At 37.9% G+C, this 24869-nt stretch overlaps 2 protein-coding genes across 4 annotated transcripts in view; both read left to right on the forward strand.

Annotated features, from left to right (window-relative positions):
• The window catches only part of myt1b (myelin transcription factor 1b), a 96021-nt gene extending 81392 nt beyond the window's left edge, over window positions 1-14629 (forward strand). Inside the window, exons 12-23 of one of the 2 annotated variants that reach the window (XM_084099130.1) lie at window positions 447-637; window positions 3267-3530; window positions 3622-3776; window positions 3870-3932; window positions 4152-4220; window positions 5050-5112; window positions 5834-5917; window positions 6814-7035; window positions 8328-8419; window positions 8512-8615; window positions 9461-9604; window positions 9715-14629. In XM_084099130.1, the coding sequence (XP_083955256.1) occupies window positions 447-637; window positions 3267-3530; window positions 3622-3776; window positions 3870-3932; window positions 4152-4220; window positions 5050-5112; window positions 5834-5917; window positions 6814-7035; window positions 8328-8419; window positions 8512-8615; window positions 9461-9604; window positions 9715-9858 (1595 nt within the window). In that variant the 3' untranslated portion in view covers window positions 9859-14629. The remainder of the gene's footprint in view (window positions 1-446; window positions 638-3266; window positions 3531-3621; window positions 3777-3869; window positions 3933-4151; window positions 4221-5049; window positions 5113-5833; window positions 5918-6813; window positions 7036-8327; window positions 8420-8511; window positions 8616-9460; window positions 9605-9714) is intronic. The other variant, XM_084099131.1, reaches the window with a different exon arrangement.
• Window positions 14630-15915: 1286 nt separating this feature from the next.
• On the forward strand, window positions 15916-24260 carry pcmtd2b (protein-L-isoaspartate (D-aspartate) O-methyltransferase domain containing 2b). 2 transcript variants are annotated; one of them, XM_084099358.1, is made up of 6 exons: window positions 15916-16098; window positions 18069-18427; window positions 19024-19126; window positions 19212-19383; window positions 21792-21915; window positions 22365-24260. In XM_084099358.1, exons 2-6 carry the CDS (start codon window positions 18121-18123, stop codon window positions 22850-22852), a joined length of 1194 nt encoding a protein of 397 aa, XP_083955484.1. In that variant the 5' UTR covers window positions 15916-16098; window positions 18069-18120; the 3' UTR covers window positions 22853-24260. The 2 variants fall into 2 exon arrangements, with proteins under 2 accessions (XP_083955484.1, XP_083955483.1); XM_084099357.1 differs by having other exon boundaries at window positions 15916-16091.
• Window positions 24261-24869: the final 609 nt, after the last annotated feature.

Raw genomic sequence — 24869 nt, forward strand, 5'->3', positions numbered from 1 at the left:
GGAACAGAAACAGGCGATAAAAGCATTGCTTATGCACGTTGTACTTTTTTGGGGGAAAAAACTTGATTTTCTCAGCATTTTGTTCAAAATGTTGCTTTTTTTTATTAAACGTACCCACATTCAAGTGTTGATTAAAAAAAAATGCATGAAGCTAGAATAAAAGGCTAATCTCATTCAGTAATCATTAATTACCTAATAAGGAACTATCTCAGTCCTAAATTTGATATTACTTACTGATTAGTTAATCTTGTTTCCATATTAGTTAATAGTAGTACATATAGTGTAAATGTAGTATGTGTCCTGCATTACTTCCTACATAGGTACTTATTAATGACGGACCATTATTTTAAAGTGTTATCGTGGTAAGTGAGTTTAGTTAGAGTGTTATTCAATGGAAGAATCAATTCTTTACTATTAACTAGTGTAATATTCTCTTTTGCCCTCAGCCAAACCTCCATTCCCCAGGGCCTCCCCCCCAAGTCCCAGCTTGCACGTAGGTTATGGAAAAAGCTCCTCCAGTGGATATGATTATTCCCATGATGCCGAAGCTGCCCACATGGCTGCCACTGCGATCCTCAACCTGTCCACACGCTGCTGGGAGAGACCAGAGAACCTCAGCATCAGACACCCAGATAAGGTACAGAACAATCTCAAATAACGCAGACATTTAACCAATCATTTAAATGCTAAAACAGTTGGCAAACATTAGCCAGCACATTGCCAATATATATAGACAGTTGGGTAGTAACCAACTAAAAGTAGTGATGCTAACTAAACAACATTTTTAGTAGCTGTTTTGATAATAAAGCTGTTAGGTAACAAGCTAATTTTTCTGACTAGTGATGAGTAGCTTGACAAAACGCATGTGCCTTGCAAACAAGCTAACTGAGGCAATAATCAGACATTTTTTCTGAAGTAGTGTTAGGAATTAATTTTAACAATTTGGTTCATTTGGGTGTTTTGTTGCAGTGAACTGACTCAAAAAAACAATTCACAAATTCATCTTTGATCTAAGTCTTTGATCAGCCGTTTTCTCAGAAGTCCCTATAAAGAATTTTACATATTTTTGTAGTGAAATAAAATGTAGTTTTATACTGCTGTTTTTGATTAATTTATTTGAATGAGGGTATTTCCTCATTTATTAGCTGCATTTAGTTTAGTATTTGTTCAAATGTGATGCTGTCACCCCAATTAAGATCCTTATTGTTTCTGTTGTGGCAGATCTACTTTAAATAGCATAACTACTTAGCTTAGCAAGCTACGGTTTCAAACTAGTTTCCACAACATTGCTAACTACACATACCATGTGCAGATGTTTAGTAGTTTATAAGAGTAGTTTATAATGGTAAGCATCTATTAATTGAATAAAGTCTTTCTCCATTTGTGATTGATCTTCAGCAGAGTTTGTATCAGATGAATGTAGCGTTAGCTTGAATGCGTTTGCTTGCTGTTGAGATCTTATTGCGTCATCTCACCTCCCTTTCATCTGTCCCTCCGTTCGTTTCATCCTTGTCTCCTCTTCATGTTGTTATTGCATTAAGTTGATAGTGAGCTCCCTAGATAGGGCAGGACCAGGTGCTCCATGTTCTTTTATTTAATATTTCCATGGATAATGCTAATGAGGGCATCTCTCTCTCTCTCATTCCCTCAATTTCCTCTCCCTTTTTTCTTTTTTTCTTTCCTTGTCCCTTTTCACACCCAAAGATATAAGCTATCAGCCTCTTTCCTCCCCCTCCTCCATCAGAGAACTCTGGGATCTATACTGTAATTGGAGAAGCTCTGTCCTCGATATTGTGATTTTTTTTTAAAAAAAGCTTTCTCCTCATCCCAGGGAGTGACTACTTCATCATTTTTCGATTTCCTGACATGTTTTTAGCAGAAGGGGATAAAAGGGGAAGATTAATGGGCAGAAAGGCCCAGTGGCTCAACGCTAATCAGACTGGGACTGCTCTGGGATCAGTGCCTACTGTGTGTGCACATATCCAACTTCATATGCACTCACACAAATATGTAAACATGCCCATTTTAATACTAATCCATCCATCATCCATCTACATCTGCACACATTGTGTGTTATAATAGAAATGCATGGAATAGCTGTGTTACTTTGTTGTTAAGCTTAATTCTTTTTTATTCATTTTACTCTAATTTTACTAATTCTACAGATTATATTGCATAATTTTACTTTTCTAAGAAATTGCATTGCAATGCCTTGGCAGTACCCACAACACTCTAGCAACCAAATAGCAATGTGCTAAACCACATAAAACACATTAGCAACTGCATAGCAACACCCTAGCAACCGCACATAACGCATTAGCAGCTGCATAGCAACACCCTAGCAACCACATAGCAATGTGCTAAATCACATAAAACACATTAGCAACTGCATAGCAACACCCTAGCAACAGCACAGAACACATGAGCAGCTGCATAGCAACACCCTATCAACCACATAGCAATGTGCTAAACCACATGGAACACATTAGCAACTGCATAGCAACAGCCATATCAATGTGCTAAAAAAACATATAGACCACCTTATCAACCGCACAGCAATGTTTTTGCAAACACCCTAGCAACCACATAGCAAAGTGCTAAAAAATACAGAACACCCTAGTACCTGCAACGTAATGACAATCACCCACAATACCTGAACTTCCCCAATACTCATCATAATATGATTACAGAAAAATCTTTTTATATTATGCATTTTTATCACATCTTCACCCACAAAACCCTGGCAACCACATAGCAACGCCTTGGCAAACACTCACAAAACCCACATAGAGATGTGCTAAAAAGAAAAACAATACAGAACACCATAGCAAAGCCATGTCAATAATCAACAAAACCCTAGCAACCACATAACAATGCGAAAAAAAAATAAAAAATACAGAACACCACAGCAACGCCTTGGCAACCACCCACAACATCCCAGCATTGTGAAAGCGAGTTTTTGCACTACTCACACTTTTTTGTAAAATGTAAGAAAAGTTTTAGTTTTCTGTAATCACATGGATTTTTATAGCATCTTAACCCACAACACCCTAGCAACCGTGCAGCAATGCATTGGAAACCATCCCAAAAAAAAACTAGCAAGCACATAGTATTATGCTAAAAAAACAGAATTGTGAATGCGAGTTTTGTACCACTCATATTTTTGTTTTGTAAAAAAAAAAAATAATTCTGTAATTTTTATCACATCATTATCACAAGCCCAGTTATTAATTATAAATGCAACACATTATTTCTTTCTGTTGTAGAGTATGGAAATTGAGGTGGATGAGAACGGCACCTTGGACTTAAGCATGAAGAAGCCCATAAAGAGAGAATTGGGCATGCCTTGCACCAGCCCTGAAGTGCGTTCCCCTGATCTGTCTTCATCATCTTCATCATCATCCACATCTCTTCACCATGGCAACAGCAGCATCTCGCCCCACTCTTTACACACCTACAAACAAGAGGAGTGGGAGGGGCCTCTGGACTACACCAAACCCAATCGGCAGAGAGAGGAGGACCTAGAAGAGGTACACTTCCTGTCATTTAAATTAGGCCGGAAGAGCAGATCTATCATTAGTTGTGCAAACTGGTGTAATATACATTCGCATTTTTGCACAGATGGACCACAGCGCTCAGTCATTTGCTTCTTCCGACCCTGAGGATTGTGACATGATGCAGGACGCCCTGGAGGACAGGAAGTACCCCGGCGAGGTCACAACCCCCAGTTTTAAGGTCCGGTTCCAGCCCAAGGACACCAAGAAAGAGCTCCTGCTGTAAGTCACTTTTAGTTTGCATGCGTTTCTGTGCACATATTGATATTGGAATCGTTTCACTCAGTCAGGCTTTTTTGTATTTGTCCCTTGCAGATGCCCCACTCCGGGCTGTGATGGCAGCGGACACATCACCGGAAACTATGCATCCCATCGCAGGTACATAGTGTTCGGGGTTCACCTCTCTGTCCTTCTTTTGCCTTCAGAGGGGAAATATCAAATAAAACAAGACATCACATTGATGTTATCTTTCTCTCGCTTAACTCTTGCCTGCTCTTTGCTTTTTACACTGACTTGGGACTTGGGACGTTCTGGGCTCTTTCGCTTTATCTTCTCCCCTCTCTTTTTTCCCTCCTTGTCTCTTTTCAACGTTTTTAGCCTGTCTGGGTGTCCTCTCGCTGATAAGAGTCTTCGGTCCCTCATGGCAGCACACACAGCTGAACTCAAGTATGTCTGCTCTACTTCTGCTCTTTTTTTCCTTGTTCTTGTTCACATGGGTCTGCTCAGCTAAATGCTGCTTTTACTCTTTTCTTTGTCATTGTCTTTTTTTAAAAAAAAGGCAGTTCAGTACAGTTTAACTTAAGGTTGCTGTACGATTACAGTATTAAAGGTGCAGTGTTTCCTAAATACCCCTTTCCTTGTATGTCAGTCAAGCAAAAGTTTGGAGTCGGTATGATTTAAAAAAAAATATTTTTTATAGTCTCTTCCGCTCAGCAAGGCTGCATTTATTTGATCAAAAATACAGTAAAAACAGTAATATTATGAAATGTTATTACAATTTTAAATAACTGTTTTCTGTTTGAATATATTTTAAAATGTAATTTATTCCTGTGATGCATCATAGATTTTCAGCATCATTACTCCAGGCTTCAGTGTCATAATTGTCTTTAATGTCACTTTTGATCAGTTTAATAGGTCCTTGCAGAATAAAAGTATTAATTTCTTAATAAAATCTTACTGACCCCAAACTTTTGTGCAAGGTGGGCAATGTTGTTTCTGGCAGGCTGTAAAGCCAATATATATCATAACACACAATTTAATTTAAACATTGCTGCAATCAAATTAATATTTAGTTTACTTAATAATTAATAAAAAAATAAATAACTGATTAAATAAAAATGTAATAATTAATTGGAAAAAAGAGACTTGCTTCTGTCCTGTAATACTTTTATCAAATTGAAATAACACTGAAATCTCACACTGCACCTGTTTTCAGACAAGTTTATTAGAGGTATTATAACCCCAACACATTTTAAGTTTGACTTCACTTTCCCAGATGTCCAACTGCGGGATGTGATGGTTCAGGTCACATCACTGGCAACTACGCCTCTCACAGAAGGTATGGCCCGATGAACAAGCTCTCCATATCATACATATCAATACATACACAGGACAGAGAAGTTTAGTGACAGTTGTATATTAGACACACACGTGTATGCCACACTTCATTTATTACCCGTCCCCATTATTGAATTTTTTTTTAGATAGGAAACTGACCCCAGATCTTGTGCAGTTTTCTTAATGCACTCAATGGCAGCCTCTCTGTTTATCTAAAAGCTTGCTGAGGTCACTGTTTCCTAACCAGGCGCGAGGCATCAAGCAGTAAATCACGTCTTCCATGTTAATTAGTGCAAAAAGACATTTTGTAGGCCATGTGCTTTATATTTGTCACGTTGTGCACTCAGTGGCCCCGCCCACATTGAATTCGCACTGGTCCTGCTTTACATAGCTGTTGAGAGATTCAGGCAAATTGGGCCACTTTTCGCCATCTCAATGACGAAAAATGTTCCAGTTTACCTAAAATCATCTCACATTAGATATCAAATATTTTCAGATTGGCTGTGATTTTGTCGCATTTTTGTAGCATTTCACTTTCAGTGAGATAAAATAGCTGGAAACTCATTGCATTGCGCCTGGTAAGGATTGGTGTGTGCTTGCATCTTTGTTAATAGTATTTGAGTTTGGTTTCTTCTACATTGCTTTGGGTCAGTAGTGCTGGATCCTTGTTGTTCTGAGTTTCTGGCTCCTCTGATCATGAGCTGCATACTCTCTATTTTCAGTTTGTCTGGGTGTCCACGGGCCAAGAAAGGTGGAATAAAAACAACTCCCATCAAGGACGACAAGGAGGACTCCGAGCTCTTAAAGTTCGTACTGCATAGAAAGCCAAAGGCTTTTCCCCATTTCTTTTATGCTACTGTATGGTAAAAAAGGACACATTTTAGGCGGGAATATTGCAAGGGAATGATCAGATATTGGATAATAGGTTTGTCCAACCACACAGTCATTTAACAACAGTGTAAAGCAGTTTAGAATACCCTTCTTCATTCAGACAGATCTGATTTAATCAAGCATTTCCAGCTAGAACCACTTGTGATCCCAAAATACTGTTCTACTTTGTTAAATATCACCATGGCAACCTTCCAAATAACTCGCTCTACATGAGCTTATGAGGCAGTGCATGGAGCCCCGCATGGCCAGCTAGTGCTAGTAGATTTCTTTGGGAAAAGGCCTTGTGTGTTTTATTCCATTGTGTAACTTCCAAAAGCAAGGAGACAAAGACACCCAGTTATACTGCTGAGGAAATAATAACTGTGAACAATATATTACAGCACAGATGGCTCACGGGTATTAAAATATTGGTCTATGTTTTTCTTAGTAAGTCATCTGCAGTGCAGTGTGTGGGTTTTTGTCTTCTTGTTTTTTTGTGACTGCCAAGCGTAGGAGCTTTTTATCCACATAATTCCACTCCAGTCAATGAGCAGCCGGCATATGGCGGCACTCAAGCTCCCCGATGTGTAAAAATCTCTCTTTTTTTAGTTTATTTCAATGTTGTAATATTCACAGTCACTGTTGGGCAAAGTATGTAGCTAAATATTGCCCTCTTTACAAAACTGAATAGAGACTCGAGTGAGACAGAGAGTAAACAGATGGGAACTGAAGTCAATAGCAAGGTGATATTTCTGATGGGATAAATGCTCTTACGAGCTCTAACCAAACTCATGTTTTATCCCCTCTACCCCTCTTTTTCCTTCTCTCACAGATGCCCAGTGCCAGGTTGTGACAGCCTAGGTCACATCAGCGGGAAGTATGCCACTCACCGCAGTGCGTATGGATGCCCGCTGGCGGCCAGGCGGCAGAAGGAGGGTTTGTTGAACGGGTCTCCATTCTCCTGGAAGGCGTTTAAGACAGAAGGCCCCACCTGTCCCACGCCGGGATGTGACGGATCGGGACACGCCAACGGCAGCTTCCTCACCCACCGCAGGTAATTAAGGAGAAAATATGGGTTTGGCTGCCACGTGAAATTTGTGTCAACCAGTGGCGTGAGTTTGGGTGGGGAAACCTGCCATTATATTTGCAATTCAAACTAAAGGTGCTGTCATATTAATAAAACTTTGTCATGGACAAAGTTGGCAATAGTGCAGCAATGCATGCAAGACTGTTTATTCAGAGATCACTTAGATTAAACCAGGATTAGGCCTTAATTCAATTAAACGTCTGTAATCTTGAGACAAAACAATGGATCTGACGTATTTCAAAATATGTCAGTGCAAGTTGCTTTTATAGTTAAAAGAGCTCAAACATGCATTTTAGTCTGGGACTAGGCTTAAACCTTGTCTTCGAAACTGGGGGATTGAGTTTTTGTGTTCAAAGTTAAACAAACTTGAACATTTTCACCTCCCTTGTGCAAAATTCCTGATTGCTTGTACAAAGCTAAATGTGGCCACACCTTAAAAGGGATAGTTGACCCAAAAATTTCAATTCTGTCATCATTTACTCACCCTCATGTCATTCCAAACCCACAAGACTTTCGTTAATCTTTGATATTTTTACCGTCCGTCCATTGAAAGCCCAGGTAACAAAAATTTGGAAGATCCGAAAAGGTTATAAAAAGATTGTTAAAAGAATCAACATGAATCAAGCAGTTTAATCCAAGTCTTGCCAAGAGACAATCATATTCTATGATGAATAGATTCAATTTAAGTAGTGATTAAACAATGATCGACACATGCGTAGAGCACAGCACATATGGTAAATACATATGCAGAGAACCAATGAGGTTTGTTTCAGCGCTTGATGCACACAAGTCAAGTCACCTTTATTTATATAGCACTTTATACAACACAGATTGTTTCAAAGCAGCTTTACAGTGATAAGAAAATGATGCATTTCGACTGTTGTTTTACTGAAGTCAGTTCAGTGTTGATTCAGTTCAGTTGTAAAGATCATCAATTATTCATTTAGTTCATTTAATCTATAAAGCACTTCTGCAACAACAACAACAACAACAAAAAAACATTTGCCAAATGTTATGCGCTCTATGTGTTTATATATAAATATTAATTAAATATGTTCATCGTAGAAAGAAATTGTATCTCTTCACACGATTTGGATTAAACTGCTCATTTTTGGGTAAACTATTCCTTTAATAGCACAGACATGACACACTCTACATTTAGGTTTAAGGGTATCGGCCAAGTCTGAGTCATTATGGGATTACTCATAAAGCAAATGTTTTGTGATGATTGATGATGAATCGATTGTGTTTGGCCCCAGTCTCTCAGGCTGTCCCAGAGCCTCCCTCAACAAGAAGAAAGCCAAGTTCCCTGGAGAAGAGTATCTCAGCACTAAGTTCAGAGCAAGTGACGGTGAGACATCCCATATTTTCTCCATATCATCTCTTCTGATGTCATATTTTGTGGACACTCAAGATGACACATTTTTTTCTTTCTCTTTACAGTCTTAGACAATGATGAAGACATCAAGCAGCTTAATAAAGAAATCAACGAGCTCAATGAATCCAACAATGAGATGGAGGCAGATATGGTCAACCTTCAAACACAGGTTAGCCATAAAAGTCTTGACAATTTAAAAGAACATAGATTGTACATTAAAGATCACATATTACGTTGTGATATAATTTATAACATGGTATTACTATAGTAAAACCATGGTATTCTTTAGAAATATACCTTGGATTATCATGCAAATAGCATTGCTTATGAATATGCAAGTCATTTGACTTCAGGATTTATATACAGTACCAAAAAAAAAAAAAAAAAGATTTGATCCTCATCAAGGATGCATTAATTTGAACAAAAGAGACAGTAAATATTTATAATGTTACAAAAGATTTCTATTTCAAATAAATGCTGTTCTTTTGAACTTTCTAATCATTAAAGAATCCTGAAAAAATGTATCACAGTTTCCACAAAAATATGAATCAACTGGTTTCAACATTGATAATAATAATAAATGTTTCTTGAGCAGCAAATCAGCATTTTAGAATGATTTCTGAAGGATCATGTGACACTGAAGACTGGAGTAATGATGCTGAAAATTCAGCTTTACCATCACAGGAATAAATTACATATTTAAATAGAAAACAGTTATTTTACATTCTAATAATATCTCATAATATTACTGTTTTTTTACTATGTTTCTGATCAAATAAATGCAGCCTTGGTGAGCATTGGAGATTTCTTTCAAAACATTTTTAAAAAGTCTTGAAAAGCAATGTATAAACGCTCCAACTGGTGGAATCCAACTAGCTGACTAGCAAACAATTTTATGTTTACAATGTGAAAAGACATTTAAGCTGTAGAAAGTTGAGACAAACATGCATTTGTAAAAGGAAATGTCACTTATGGGATGGAAAGTTGTCATCATCAGTTTTTGTGGTGCCTTAGATCACATCTATGGAGAAGAACCTGAAGAACATCGAGCAGGAGAATAAGGTGATTGAAGAACAGAATGAGGCGCTGTTTATGGAACTGTCTGGACTCAGTCAAGCTCTTATACGCAGTCTGGCCAACATCCGCCTGCCTCACATGGTGAGTTACACACACTCCTACAGCAGCTCCCATAACTTTCCTCTCCTACATGATTTAGATGCGCCATTTTAAAATTGCCACTCACAATTTTCTCACGATTTGCATTGCAGCAGGAGCCAATCACAGAGCAGAATTTTGAGAGCTACGTGAGCACCCTAACTGACATGTACACCAATAAGGACTGCTACCAGAACCCAGAGAACAAGGCCCTTCTGGAGACCATCAACAAGGCGGTGAAAGGCATCAAGGTCTGACTAGGCCAAAAGACGAGGATGAGGAACAGAAGCGTGGAAGAGAAATAGAAACGTAGAGCCATGGGAAGAGCGTACAAATGACACACAAAAAAAGGGCATTCAGGTTTTTTTGAACAACAATCTAAACCTCCATCCCAGGGAGCATTCTGTGAGTTCAAAAAGAGGTATATAATATATATTACTATAAGGACCAAAATCCACAAAAGCTGCTGGATTGGAAGGCGAAGATGGAACCAAATTCTTTATTTACAAAGAAAAGGAGACACAAACCTAGTTTTCTTTAGTTTTTGCTTTTACATTGAAACGGTGAGAAGTTTTGGAAGAAGAAGAAGAGGGGAGTAGAACCTCCAGAAGATGTGCTGCCCAGGCTTTAGGTGAAAGAGAGTCTTTTTACTCATTTGTGAAGATGCTGCTCCTACGAAACAACAAATGCGACGCTCCAAATACAAGTGATCCCTACGTGAGCCCCGGCAGAACAGACACATGCAGTATTTGCTCATCTTTCCTTCTTTTCCCGAAGAAAACGAAAGTGGTTTCGGGTTATGGGAAATGAGAGGATGTTGCGCTAACATACAAAGTGAGCGAAATGCGTGTGCAACCCTATCAGTGGCATGCGGTTGACTCTGTAAATCCCACCTGTTGAAACACTACTTTCTTATCTCAGCATCCATTTTATTGTTTATTGGGTTGTTTTGTTTTTAGAGCTACACACAGGCACATTAGCTTGCTCTCCTTTGTAGTACTTACACTGTAGGAATATTTACCCAGCGTAGTCATATCTATTACATATGAACAATGAGTTGCACTTCATTTCAGTCCATTCAACATCAGACAAGATGTTGGATCGTCACTGATCTATAAATTATACGAAATTTGTCCAGACTCTACTGTAATTTATTTATATTTTTGTTATAATTTAATTGTAACTGTATTATTTATTTGAATTCACCTATTTAAATATTCACAGCCCTTCTGTTTATAAAAGGTCATGAAAATGTGACAAGGAACTTGCCACATCAATATTTGGGAAGAGGAAGAAAAAAAAAATGTACCACTAATTTTTATAACTTCGTTTCATTTGATGATAGAGTTTTATCCATAGAGTAGATTTTTTAAGTGCAAATATTTTTAACCGACGATGTTTTGATAATTTTGTATTTTCTTTTTCTCTTTCTCTCTACCTGTATATCTATCTCTATCTCTTGCTGTCTCTATTTGCATTTGATTTTTTGATTTTGATTTCGAATTTCTAACACAGCTGAAGGAGAAGTAAAATCTCTATTTATTATTTATTTAATATTTATGATGAAATTATGAACTGTGATACGGTTGTAATGTATATTTATTTTGTAACGTCCTCGTGTGTTTGTGAAGTCTTAGTAGTCTTGAAGAACCTTTGGCGATATAAAAAATAAAGACAAAAAACATGTTTTGGACTACAGAATAAAACATGATGATTATCGAGGGTTTTCCTTATACCAGCATTACTTCCTATAGGAATGTAAAGAGAGAAAAAAAAAGCAATTCCAGTACTGTGGAACCTACAGCTTTGACTCTTTCCCCGTCCGTCTCAACAGGAAGGAGACGTTCTTCTGGATCTTCTTGTGCTTTTTTTTTTTTTTTTTTTTTTTTTTATACCTCCTCAAGCTCTCAGTAGTGGCCAAAAACTGTTTCCCCTGAACAATCCTAATGAATTGCAAATGGATTATTTTTGCTTTCTTGCTAAACTTATCTTTATTGGACCGTGGGAAGCGGGCGGGCGGGCGTTTTTGTGGCGAGGGCACAGAAGACGAATACCAACCATCCTGACAGAAACTCTTGAACCACAATGTCCTTACTCGACTAGTATCAAACAAGCATACACCCGTGTAGCCTTATACTAGATTTTTATTTCTTCGATGCACAAAGTGCCACTGACCTGTGCTTTCGTTACCAACTCCGCCCATTCAGCACCCACACTACCCTCGGGTCATGTGATCGTGGCCTAAGTGGGGATTGTTACAGATGCCTTTATTCCTTTGCCGTGACGGCCATACCTACACAATATATTCATTCTGTATTTAAAAGAAAAAAGACAAAAAAAAACTATATATAGTATATAAACATACATATATTTTTACAGTGTAATTGTTAACTCGTTTGTTTCTCTTATAATAGCTAAACAGAAACAATATCTTTCCAAAAGCTGTGAGTACTACTATCCATAGAAGACTAAATAATATATATATAAAAAAAGACAGACCCAGTTTACTGTGGTTGCAGGATACGATGTGTTTTTTTGTTTTTTTTTGTAATATGTAAACGTACATTTGTAAAGCGAAGAATACGAGGATGTTTGTAGAGTTTCCTATTTTCTGGTCCAAACTCACTGGGCCTCTGTATGTACGTCAGCCGCATTAATGGGGCAATGGTTAACAGATTAGTCTTAGGCTTTTAATCGTTTAGACGCATTGTAGTGTGCTGAAAGTTCTCCTCGGTGGATCTGTCTTTAGTATTGTATGGTGTTGTGCAGTTCTGGTGGGACACGCCACACTAGATACGTGTGTAAAATGCCAATCATCGCAATGACAACTGTATGACTCATAATGGCGAGTCTGAAATGAACATTGTGCCTCTATTCAGCTGGTTGTTTTGTTAAATAGTACACATGCGGTCATGTTGTTCATTTGCTATTATGGCAGCAATATTGTGATGGACAGAACATGTGTGCACTTTTCAAAAATCTTGAATGCCAACTAATGACCTTTCAACTAAAAGGATTTTCTTTGTGCGCTAGAGCGTGTTAGCGGATTCTTTTTTTATTTTATATTTTGAAAAAAAAAGGTACAAATGGCTATCAGATGGCTAACAACAGAATTGAGATAAAATATCGCGAATGTCTTTTGACTTGTTTGTTGTCGTTTAATGTGAATCTGTATCTTGTCTGAAATGTCAAATGCCCTTTGACCGAAGTTTTTCTGTTTTTGCCGAGTCACCAATCCGAAAGAAGGCCCCTTATCCATCCGAATTCGGCTGTACGATGTCATATCTGTTAGCCCTCAGCAACAAGCCCTTTGTTCAAATGAAAAAAAGAGAGAGATGTGAAATGTGCTGGTATGAGCGTTTGCTTGGAGATTGTCATTGGCGTGCCCTCGCACACGGAGAAAGCGAAGGAGACGCTGGTTGCATAAATCTTTGTCCATTTCCACAGAATGTCAGATCCTCTGCCGGCCTCATTCGCCTCGTTCTCTGTAACCTTTCCGCAGGAAAGATGTGTGCGTTGCATTTCAATACCGCAGCATTTTCCTTTGCTTTAAGAGGAATCTGAAGACCTTGTCTATCAGTAACGGCAGATTTTCATTAGAGTTCCTCCTTCTATTAAAGTGCGTAGAGGGAAAACTCACTACAGATGTCATATCCTCTTACTACGATGAGAGAAACATTTCTATCTGCTTAATACTACTGACGTGAGATAGCCTAAAGCATGCGTGAATTATTCTTCCTCAGTGCATGCTTCTTAAACGCCTGCTGTCGGTGATGATGAGCAGAGCTATCAGTGTTGCGCGGCGAGGTCGAGTGTGTTGAATCTGCCTAATAATGTAGCATGTTCTCTGGAGCAGTGTAGCATCTGCAAATGCAAGTTAGCATATGTAACCCCTCCCCGTGGAACCAAATAAGGGTTTGTATTTGTAGGGTGACGGATTGATTTAGCACCTTGTACTTGAGAGTTCGACCTTTCCGAGACTTGTGCCAATTCTAGGTCAATTAAAAAGGGTTCCTATGTAATTTCATGAGAAACGATAACAGCTAAAAAGTCAGAAGGCTTAAAACGGCACTGTTTGTCCCATTAAGCTGATATAACCAAAACGGCCCTCATTCTGTAGGTACTGTAGCTTACAGCTCTGTGGTTTTCTCATGTGTGCCTTTTCTCGCTTCTGTTCGCTGCAGAAAAGGGTGTGTTTACATTTAAGGACTGGGTTCAAATCCCACTCAGGACGCCAACTTTTTCTCCTTTTTTTTTTCTTTTTGTTTGGGTGGGGGGTGGGGGGAGGGAATAGGAATTCAGCAAAGTGGTGAACGCAAAGAACAGATCATATTGAAATTGATATTCAGCTTATAAATAAATCACAATATGTACCACTATTCTTCCCAAAACTGTGATTCTGATTCAGGTATGAAACTGTGTGGTGGTTCATTTCATCGAGTCTGAAATAATCATGGGACGTATCACAGATGAAGCATTTACGCACGGGCATTATTCTGACAACAATGGGATTCTGTACATTTGTAATAAAGGACAGTGTTGTTGTATTAAAGAATATTTCCAAGTACACTACGAAAAAAAACAAAACATGTATTTTAACCCACGGCCAAGGCTTGTCCTCTTTCATTCTTTTTATAGAGATCAGCTATTTTTACTGGTGATTTTGTAGCCACAAAATGATACACCTTAAGAAAATGACAAAAAAAAAATGGTACTTCCAAAAATAGTAATAATAATAAGCACTTCCGCAGTGATAGACTACATGTTTTAGTCACATTTGTAGCAGTGGTAGTTTCCTTGCTGAGGTTTCATTTCAGTAGAGCAGGACAAGCTATGGCTGAGCGTGATTTGAGGTAACTTTGGAAATGAAGTGTGTAGTTGGTTTTGGATTGTGACCGTGTTTGTGTATCCTTGTATCTGTGCTCATTGATATCAGTGTTAAAAGAGAACAGTAATGTCTGTTTTGTGGAAGTATCGTTCATTTCAGTGTTATATATGGAAAACATAAATAAAGTGTCAATAATGTGATCTATCGGAGTATACACTTCCTACATGATGTGCTTGTTTTTTGCTTGTTAAAGACAAAAGTTTTGATACAAAGGTTTTTGTATCACCGCATGATTGCATCTGTTAATTCATCGATTTGATGACTAAAATGTGCAACAAATAACAATTGTTTAAAAAAAGTGTAGGCTATGCAAACTTTTGACTTTCATATTTGATTCCAAATATTTCTTCGTTAGCATCATGATAGTGCTACTGCTGTGATGAGAGATGTTTTACAGTCTAGGCTTATAAATAAGTCTTTTTATAGACTTAAAGCTGGATGACTGACAACACAACAGACAGGCGGAAGTGTGCTACCATTTCCAAATCTAAGCTTTCCACATTCTGACCTCTGCTGGAGACATGGGACACTACCACACTGAAAACTACAATATTTTCTCAGCATTAAGCATAATGAGAAGTCGAAACCCTCCGTCGGTATCTACCGTAATACGACACTCGTTTTAGAAGTGGGATGAAATTATATTGATAGTCTCTGACAGATATGAAGGAAAGTGCTTTTAGGTGAAGATAATTTGCCACATTAGACGTGAATGAATCTACAGGTGCTTAGAAGCGCTTTATTTGCGCTAAAAATGAAAGAAACCCATTTTTGTTCATCAAAATGAGAAGGAAAAAATCGCGAGAATTGTGTTTTGAGTGCTACTTACAATATTTTTTTCAAATGATGGAGGATTTTGAAGGCACGTGTTCTACTGCACGATGCACTTTTTGATGAATGAGTCGTTCTCGTAGCATCCATTGAACGCGTTTCTTTTATTGTGTCCTACCTTCAGTACAGAGTGAAGTAGCCTACTGTAAAGGAGCATTTCACTGGTCTATGTCTGTGTTGTTTGCAGTCTGAACTCGGAGCGGAGCGGTGAGTCAATGTGACGAAATGACCATATAAACGACAATCGACAGGAAAACAGTGTATAGAGATAATGGTGAAACCTTCTTTTGATAGGCTAACATTTGTCAATTATACCAGCTAACAATTTTTGGTTCCAGCACGTTAAGGTTCGTTTTTGATTTATAAAAAAGGAATTATTGATCAAACGTGACAGTAAAAACATTTCTAATGTTACGAAAGATTTCTATTTTAAATAAAAGAGTCTTCTTTTTACTGTATATTTTTTCATCAAATAAATAAAGCTTTTGGGCACAAGAGATTTCTATCATACTAAAAAAAAATCCCAAGACAATATTTAATCTGAACGTTTTTGGCGAAAAGATTCGAGTCACTGAGATCTCCACGAATGCATGACGTCGTCGTGCGTGTGACGTCAGCGCGTCAGCTGGTTTCTGTTTACATCGCATCAATTTTTTCGCAGTCAAGTTAGGCGTTATTGTGGCCGGATCCAAATATATGACAAACGCGTTAATGTAATCGATGGACATTGTTGGTTTGTACGAGACAACCGCTGAGGTCCGTAATCACACGGTAAGATGTAAGTTAGACTGCGCGTCGAGAATGACTGAGTGCCAGTTGTTGTGGCCGCGGAGACTCTTTTGTTTATGTCGGTGTTTGTGCATATCGTGCACAGACAGACTGCAGTTAACTGATATTAAAAAAGCATAATACAGACGTGACCTACATATGACGGTTACTGAATTATAACAGTAGATTTTGCTCGAATCCTTGTACAAGTTTCTCGCTGCTTTGTGCTTTATAGATGTATTTTCCAGCGTCGTGTAACAGCGCGATCTGTTTGTTACTGTTTTGCTTAATATGATGTTCGAAGTGTCACATGGCTGTTAGTTATAAATAGTTGACGGCTGCCATCACGACCTCAATACTTCATCTGTTAGATTAAATGGTGGACTTTGACATAATGTACAATTTATTGTGAGTTCGATTTTACAGCATCATTTAAATGTATTTGCCTAACGTTAATAGAAGTGACCAGCCCACCATTTTCACGATCCTTATATCTCAGTCTACGGTGCTTTTGTTGACCTGTACTAGTAAGTCTAGTAGTTGACGTGTTCTACTATAATCTTGTTGAAATCTACTATCTACATAAACAAAACAGTGCTGATTATTTTATAATTATTATGCATGCATAGTACCTTTTGAGCTCATACACGACCAGCATATATTTTACTCCTTGAGTAGCCTAATGAAACAAATAGCATGATCTTCTTAAAAATATATATTTTATTGCTGGAGAATGGAGTAATGATGCTGAAAATTCAGCTTTGACATCACAGGAATAAATTGTATTTTAAAACATATTAAAATAGAAAAGTTAATTTAAATTGTAATAATATTTCACAATATTACTGATTCTACTGTAGCCTATATTTAATACAATGTATGCAGCCTTTATAAGCATAAGAGACTTCTATCAAAAATATTACCCCAACCGTGTGTGTGTGTGTGTGTGTGTGTGTGTGTGTGTGTGTGTGTGTGTGTGTGTGTGTGTGATTTTACATACAACTGTGTACATTTAATCAATGACTTTTAGACCATTGAAATTTTACAAAACGTAATAGAAATGATGACTAACAACACCATAAATATAGGCTCCACTTTCATTTATGCATTCATATAAATTAGGAACTAAATCTGGATTTTAAAGACATGTGATGTGTCAGCTACCCATGTGCTTTTTGTCTGCTTGCCAAAACGACAAACAAACAATACTCTCTGCTCTAAATGGAGCCGCTGCCAATAGTTCGAGTCGGGACACAACATTGTGCCACTTTTCACTTGGCATTGTCTGACCTCTAAAAATAGAGTGCAAGAGAAGTAGTTGAAGGCGAGTGCGAGTCTTACTGTCAAGTTTGTTGACATGTCAGCTTAGCTCAGAAATCTGACATGCTGTGGCTCATTAAAGATTTAGTTGTCTTAATTATAATTCTTTGCTCTCTTCTAACCTGCTAGACTGTAGTCTGTTGGAGATGTCATTTATGACTAAATAAATCATGCTCTTAAAACCACTACAACAGTTTCATTATCATATATCATAATATGTGTATGTTGTTCGATAAGGAGTGCTTGATGTTCGTTATTTGATATACCAATCTATATCTGTTTGTTTATATATATTATAAAGCTCAATAAGAATGTTCTGCCATTTTAGTTCAACTTAAAGGGATATTTCACCCAAAAATGAAAATTGTTCCAAACCTGTATGAGTTTCTTTCTTCTGTTGGAACACAACTGAAGATATGTTGAAGAATGTTGGTAACCAGAGAGTTGACGGCACCCATTGACCTCCATTGTAGGAAAAAATATAGCCTACTATGAGAGTCAATGGGTGCCGTCAACTCTCTGGTTACCAACATTCTTCAACATATCAAATTCATACAGGTTTGGAACAACTAAACTATCGTTTAGATAATCCTTGATGTGAACGGGCCTTTATTCTAGTTTTAATCTCTAGAAGTTGAGCTGTTTTGCTTCTCTCTACAGACAGTGATAGGCACACCTCGGGACTGTGTTTAGAAGCTCTTCTGTTTTCATCATGGGTGGAGCTGTGAGTGCGGGTGAGGACAACGACGAGCTGATTGACAACCTTAAAGAGGCTCACTACATCCGCTCAGATCTGGTCGAGAAGGCCTTTAGAGCCATTGACAGAGCGGACTATTACCTGGAGGACTATCGTGACAGTGCTTATAAAGACCTGGCCTGGAGGCATGGGAACCTCCATCTGTCTGCTCCATGTATCTACTCGGAGGTGATGGAGGCCTTGGACCTGCTGCCTGGCCTGTCTTTTCTCAACCTGGGCAGTGGGACGGGTTATCTTAGCACAATGGTGGGCCTTATACTGGGTGAGTAAAAAAATAAATAAATAAATCATGAATATGATTTGTGTCTTGTTTTCCAGTAAAAAGATCTAAACATGCTAAACAAAATGCATTTAGTTGAGAAGCAAAATTGTGTAGCATATTATAAATGATTGTATAAGAATATAAACTACCGTCTGTATGAATTTAAATGTTTTTAAAAGAAGTATCTTATGCTCACCAAGGCTGCATTTATTTGATCAAAAATAGTTAAAACAGTAATATTATTACAATTTAAAATAACTGTTTTTATTTTAATATATTTCAAAATGTAATTTATTCCTCTGATGTCAAAGCTGATCTTTTAGCGTCATTACTCCAGTCTTCAGTGTCACATGATTAATATGCTGATTTGCTGCTCAAGAAACATTTCTTATAATTATCAATGTTGAAAACAGTTGTGCAGCTTCATATTTTTGTGGAGACCGTGATACACTTTTTTCAGGATTCTTTGATGAATAGAAAGTTCAAAAGAACAGCATTTATTTGAAATAGAAATCTTAGCCTAAACCTGCATTAGACTTTGTTAGATTTACGTAAAAAGGAATAGTTCACCAAATACCTGTCGTTCTTGTCATCAGGTCCGTTCGGTGTGAATCACGGTGTGGAACTGCATGCGGATGTGGTTGAATATGCGTATCAGAAACTCGACTACTTTATCAAAACCAGCGACAGCTTTGACAAGTGAGTCATTTCCTGTGTAACAGCTTTGACTTGGTCTTTTAATTGTCCAAATTGTCCATGAATTGGTTGTGTTCAATGACCGCAGGTTCGAGTTCTGTGAGCCGACCTATGTGGTGGGGAACTGTCTGGAGATCCCTCCGGAGAGTCGGCAGTATGACAGGGTGTACTGTGGTGCAGGAGTTCAGAAAGAGTACGAGAACTACATGAAGAACCTGCTAAAGGTTGGCGGGATCTTAGTGCTCCCCCTGGAGGAGAAGGTGAGTACATGTTTATTCATGCTGTTCTTGTTCCACAGCAGTTTTTAAAGGCCCTTTGAAACATCTAGAAATGCTTTGAGTGTAGTTTTCTTTCTTCTGTTGACACACTTCCTGTTGCAATAGGAAGTAGGGGCAAGACATACAATGGCTTTACTCCAACTTTATAGACCTTATTCAGAGCAGCGCCGTGACAGCGAGGCTGTGAGAGATAGACTCACCGTGTTTTCAATGGCATCCACTTTAAAAAGCTCATAGATCACTTATAGTTTTTTTGTCTACTGAAATTTCTTGGAAAGATATATTTGAGCAGAACAATCCAAAAACATTAAATAACAGTATAACCCACCAGGGTCATCACTAGGCCCTAAATTTCCACCCAAAAATGCTTCGGCTCCTCCCTGTATTTTAGCAGGTTATTTAGTGTCAAAAGCAGAGGACAACGTGTGTGTGCATTCGTTGATAGATTGTTATGACATCTACATCTGTGTAGCTCTTTTTCATAAATGCAGTTTACATAATATGATGCAGGAGCAATAAACTACAAGATGGTTTCCAATCCACTGTAAAATCTGGGCTTATTTATTTATTTTAAATGTTCCTTTCATGGCATGAGACTTTGTGACTTCTACTCTTGCCATACTTCATACTTCAAAATACAATAAAATTGCTAAAAATGTGTCAAATAGTTGTAATTACATGTCATTTTTCTGTTAAAACTGTTTTTGTTTTCCACCAGGTGACAGAAATCCTCCACTAACGCTTTGCACATTTTCCATGTTATCTCCATGAAGGAAAATATCTTTGTCTAAATTTTCAATGAATATTTAAAATGATTAGAAAATAGACATTAAATCAATATTGGATTCACTTGACAGGTAGTGCAGAACCTACTGTATTGTTCATGCCTACCCTAGTATACAAACAATATATTAAATGATTTTTTTAATCATGAATGTTGAAATTCTAGAATCGCCCCTGAAGAGATGTTTGTCTATCCCTCACAGCGTCGCTTTCATTCCCCTTAAAAATCTAATATATGGTGCTGCTTTCAATAAGGTCTATTGGGAAATATTAAGATAAAACCATGTGTGTAAGATGAGCGTTTAATATAAGGGGTGGAAGAAAACAAATGGATTATCGGATGCATCGCGATTCTTTCTTCAACGACTCTGGATCAGTTTTGCGTGATGTCAGTGTGTGCTGTGCTCTCTAGATTCTAGGGAAAACCCCGTATTCTGTTTGCTTCCACACATAAAAAAAATACAAACACTCGAACCATCCAAAAAATGATCTTCCATAAAGTTCGAAAAGGTTGAAGTAAATTACCAGGGCAATCTCTGGCTTCATTGCACAGGATTAGACGTTGTGAGAAACGCGCGCTTTCTTTGCTTGAATTCGCGTACAACGTTCAGTCTCGCTGGCATTTCAATGTTCTACTTTCCAAATGCTCTACTAAGGCATCATTTATGCCGTTTGGAATGCAGTAAGTAGCCCTATATATTCAATACACGAAACACACTTACCGACACACGGTTTCTTTCACAAATGTTGTGTGAAGAGTGCTCGCGCACGCGGCTGTGTGCTGCGCTGTTTAAGCGGTTAAATCCACTTTAATCTCAAAATACTTTAATGATGATGCAGAATTAATGTAAACATAGTCAATTATGTCTTAAGGGATTAGACTGACTGGACAGGACATCTGATCTGATATGTCAAAATAATCTGTGCATTCGTGTGAATGCAGCCTATTAGATCTCCTGCTGTGTATGAAGAGAAAAATCACTCACGGATCTTGACTGGAAAATGTTCAGATACTATAAGCACTCTTTGTTTATTGCTTGTAATATGTTTCTTTGTTTCTCTTTATTTACTATTTGCTTGCATGTTTAGTTAGTTGAAAAATCTTAACATACAATTATGTAAATGCATTTGAATTATTTTAAAAAGTACTTTCAAATTACATAAGTAATTAGATAAAGAATGTAAAAATAAATGTAAGATTTTAAAGTCGGTAAACTAATTAATAAGAAAAAAATGTAGCTCAAGAATCGTTTTGGAATCGGATCGTGACTCCCAGAATTGGAATCGGATCGTCCCATTTTCTTGTGAGTAAATTTTACGTGTATATTTTATAAAAACTGGCATATACATGACTTCAATGCTAAAAGACATTTAAAAAAAAAACTTTAAAAAGCCACAAAACTTATACTTTAATTTCATGGGGTCCTAAAGAGGGAGGGCAAAGCTAAATAAAATTGATAAAATGGCATTTTTTACGTAAATATATTTGCATTTTACTCCCACAAAATCGATGTACACACACATGTAATTAGTATTCACATGGGATGATGTAATTAGTGTAGTAATTACTGACTTGAGGGCTTATTATCTAAGAAACTCTTTTGCAGTTGACCAAGATCACTCGCACAGGTCAGAGCTCCTGGGAGACCAAGAAGATCATCGCTGTGACCTTTGCCCCGCTCGTCCAGCCCAAACAGAATGTCAATGGCAGACCTAAGAGTGTTCCTTTACGTGAGTACACTGAGGAATCAGTCCAATACAAATAAACAAGGACACTAATCACAAATGATTCCAATAAGTATGTTTATCGTTCTCTGAAAGTATTTGTATACGGTGTGTGTGTGTATATATATATATATATATATATGCCTAAGACTTTTGCACAGTACTGTATATATATATATAGTAACTCATCAAATTTATAATTAAGTAATCAATTACTAATAGATGAGACTGGAGGCCTGTTCACATCAAGAATGTTTGGCAAAAAAAATTTTTTTTCTGATTTTATATATATATATCAGATACACTGCAGTAGACTGATATAAAATATAAATAAGAAAGTATATTAAACCAAATACACTGCAGTACACTGATATAAAAGATAAATAAGAAAGTATTATTTGATAGGGGGAAAAAATAAAAATTTCTCTTCCTTCCAATGTTTTCCAAATTTCCAGCCATTTTTGAGGTGCGGACATTGCAGGACCTGTGCCGGATTGCTATCCGCCACACTCTCCGGCAGCCCATAGCTATGGGTGAAGGACGCACAAAGAGACGGGTGTCTTTCCCAGGGGCCCGAGCCATGCACCGCTACGGGCCCCGCTTCGAGAGGCGCCGCTTCTGTCGCCGCTTCTACCGCCAGTGCGTCAACTCCATGGTTCTCCACGACTCCATGATTCCCACAGCCATGGACGACTGCAACTACCCCGGAGGAGTTGAAGAGGAAGAAGAGGAAGTGGAGGAGGAAGAGGAAAGGGCTTGCCGCCGAATGAGAGAAGACCTACCCGAGGAGGACGAGGAGGAATCCTCCGGCACAGAAGAGGAGAAAAGCAAAGGCGGCTGTGCTCGTGTGGAGCCTCCCGTTAATATTCTGAGGGAGAAGATCCTAAGACTCCCGTTACCTGAACCCCTGAAGATGTATCTGCTGTATTACAGGGAGAAATGAGACGTGCGGTGTAGCGCTAAGACGATTAGATGTGAAGAAAAGCCTTTCTCTTCTTCTTCCTCCTCCTCTCAAACTGGATTAGCATGACAATTAAGTCCTCAATTAATGACATCACAATATCCATATCCCTGTGTGAAGAAAAGCTCCTTTATTTGGGATGTACAGAGATGGAACCGAAGGACTGAGCTCATTTCCTGAATAATCAATGTCGCCTGAGCTCACGCAGCTCTTTTGTTAATTCAGTATTCCCCTCGGTTGAGACGATCGAACACGTACGTGACCTACAACACATTGTCCCTGTGGGAATTGCTTGTTGCTGTGCGCTCTTTTAGAGTAGCATCACTTTGGGATGTGGTGTAGTTTGATAAGGTGAATTGAATATTTTTCTATAGCTTTAAGGTGCGGTCACATTTACCGTTGCTTGGCCAAGTCCAGTCATTTCGCTTGTTCAAGTCGGTCACGTTGCGTTGACCAAAAGAAAGCTACTTGGTATAAAAGTGACTTCTGCTTCATATGATCGGGAATTTCGTGCAAGCATGAAAGAGTTCTTCACGCAGATTTAGCTCGTGTTCAAGGTGGTCACGTGGATGACTAACAGAAGGCCGCTTGGTTTGAAAGTGGCTGTGCATCTCTACTCTATTGACATTGGACATTTTTTGGCCAGCGAAATTTCGCTAATGTGACCGCACCTTTACACAAGTTGGCCCTCCACTGTTGAACTCTTTTCCTTGCCTTTACTGTGTTCTCCAAAATATTGAATAACGCCTGCATGTGTACTGCCGTAGTGCACCCACATTTTGTCAGTATTGGAGTTTGTGGTTATGTGCATTTGATTTCCATCGCTGGAAGCATTACATTTGACCTTGACCCATGCTCGTAACATCGTTTCTGTACCCAGTTACCAAGGAATAATCATCCGTCAGAATGATACACACAGTGATTTACGTTTTCATTGGGTCATACCGCAAGCTTTACCATTATATTGTAAAGATCGTGTGAAAATGAAGAGAATTTTTTTTTTAGTGAAATTCTATTTATTGGTAATTACCAAATTTAGTTTTCATCAGGTAAATAAAGCATTTGGATATTTTTCAGTGCTCAGAATCGTTGGCCCTACTCAGGAATACCTTAGGAAAACGTTTTATTTGATATATTTTTTAACTCAAAGAACAAAAAGACCAAAATGTTAGGACCTTTATATTTTTTGACCAAAAGTATTGAAAATGATCTTTGCTTTTTGTATATCACAGTGGTGGTGAAACCATGGTTGGATCTGGTGATTTTATGGTCCCAGTTCTGATTTCTACACAATTCATCAGCGCAGGAGCTTTTCTCTTTAGTTCTCATTGATGATTGTGTGCTTGTAGGAAACAGAAACTTCAATAAAGTTTGAGTTTGCACACTGGAATGACACATTTCTGTTCATTTTATTGGTGTATTGTACTTGCAGTATGTAATTGAAATTCCAAAACTTTTAAGTGTTTTTATTAAGTGTAAATATAACATCATTTTGAACTCGCGTTTATTGTAGATGTTGTAGATTTTTGAAGATTGAGAATCCAGATTTTGGACGTTTAGATAAAAAGCTAATCACAAACCCTTTCACCTTCAGTGATCCTTATTCTTCAGCTCTAATAATACATGAAAGATGTAACATGCCACATTACTTGTATGCGCATATTAAACAATAAAAAAAATCAAGACTTGTTTTTGAATTTTCTCTCAAGGTTCATGTTTATTTGGGCAAGGGTAAAAATGATATTAAAAGAAAAAAAAATTAAAGAAGTCATATTATGCTCTTTTACAAAGTCTTGATTTTGTTTTTGGAGTCTACTAGAACACGTTTTCATGCTTTAATGTTCAAAAAACATTATTTTTCGCATATTTCATTGTTGCAGCACCTCTCTACCCAGTCTGTCAGTAACGCTCCAGGGTGTGTTTCCCGAAAGCATGGTTAGCCAACTATGGTCGCAAGTTCCGTCGTTATCAGAATAGTTCAACGAGTCGTTAATGATCG

The sequence above is a fragment of the Abramis brama genome (genome assembly GCF_963993115.1).
Source record: "Abramis brama genome assembly, chromosome: 22".
NCBI classification, from domain to species: domain Eukaryota; kingdom Metazoa; phylum Chordata; class Actinopteri; order Cypriniformes; family Leuciscidae; genus Abramis; species Abramis brama.

What these genes read in the sequence shown, in the direction of transcription:
- pcmtd2b (XM_084099358.1), top strand. Translation starts at nt 18,121, where the DNA reads ATGGGTGGAGCTGTGAGTGCGGGTGAGGACAACGACGAGCTGATTGAC. An exon ending in AATGGTGGGCCTTATACTGG is followed by an intron (nt 18,428 to 19,023) that starts GTGAGTAAAAAA and finishes TCTTGTCATCAG; the next exon opens with GTCCGTTCGGTGTGAATCAC. An exon ending in ACCTAAGAGTGTTCCTTTAC is followed by an intron (nt 21,916 to 22,364) that starts GTGAGTACACTG and finishes CCAAATTTCCAG; the next exon opens with CCATTTTTGAGGTGCGGACA.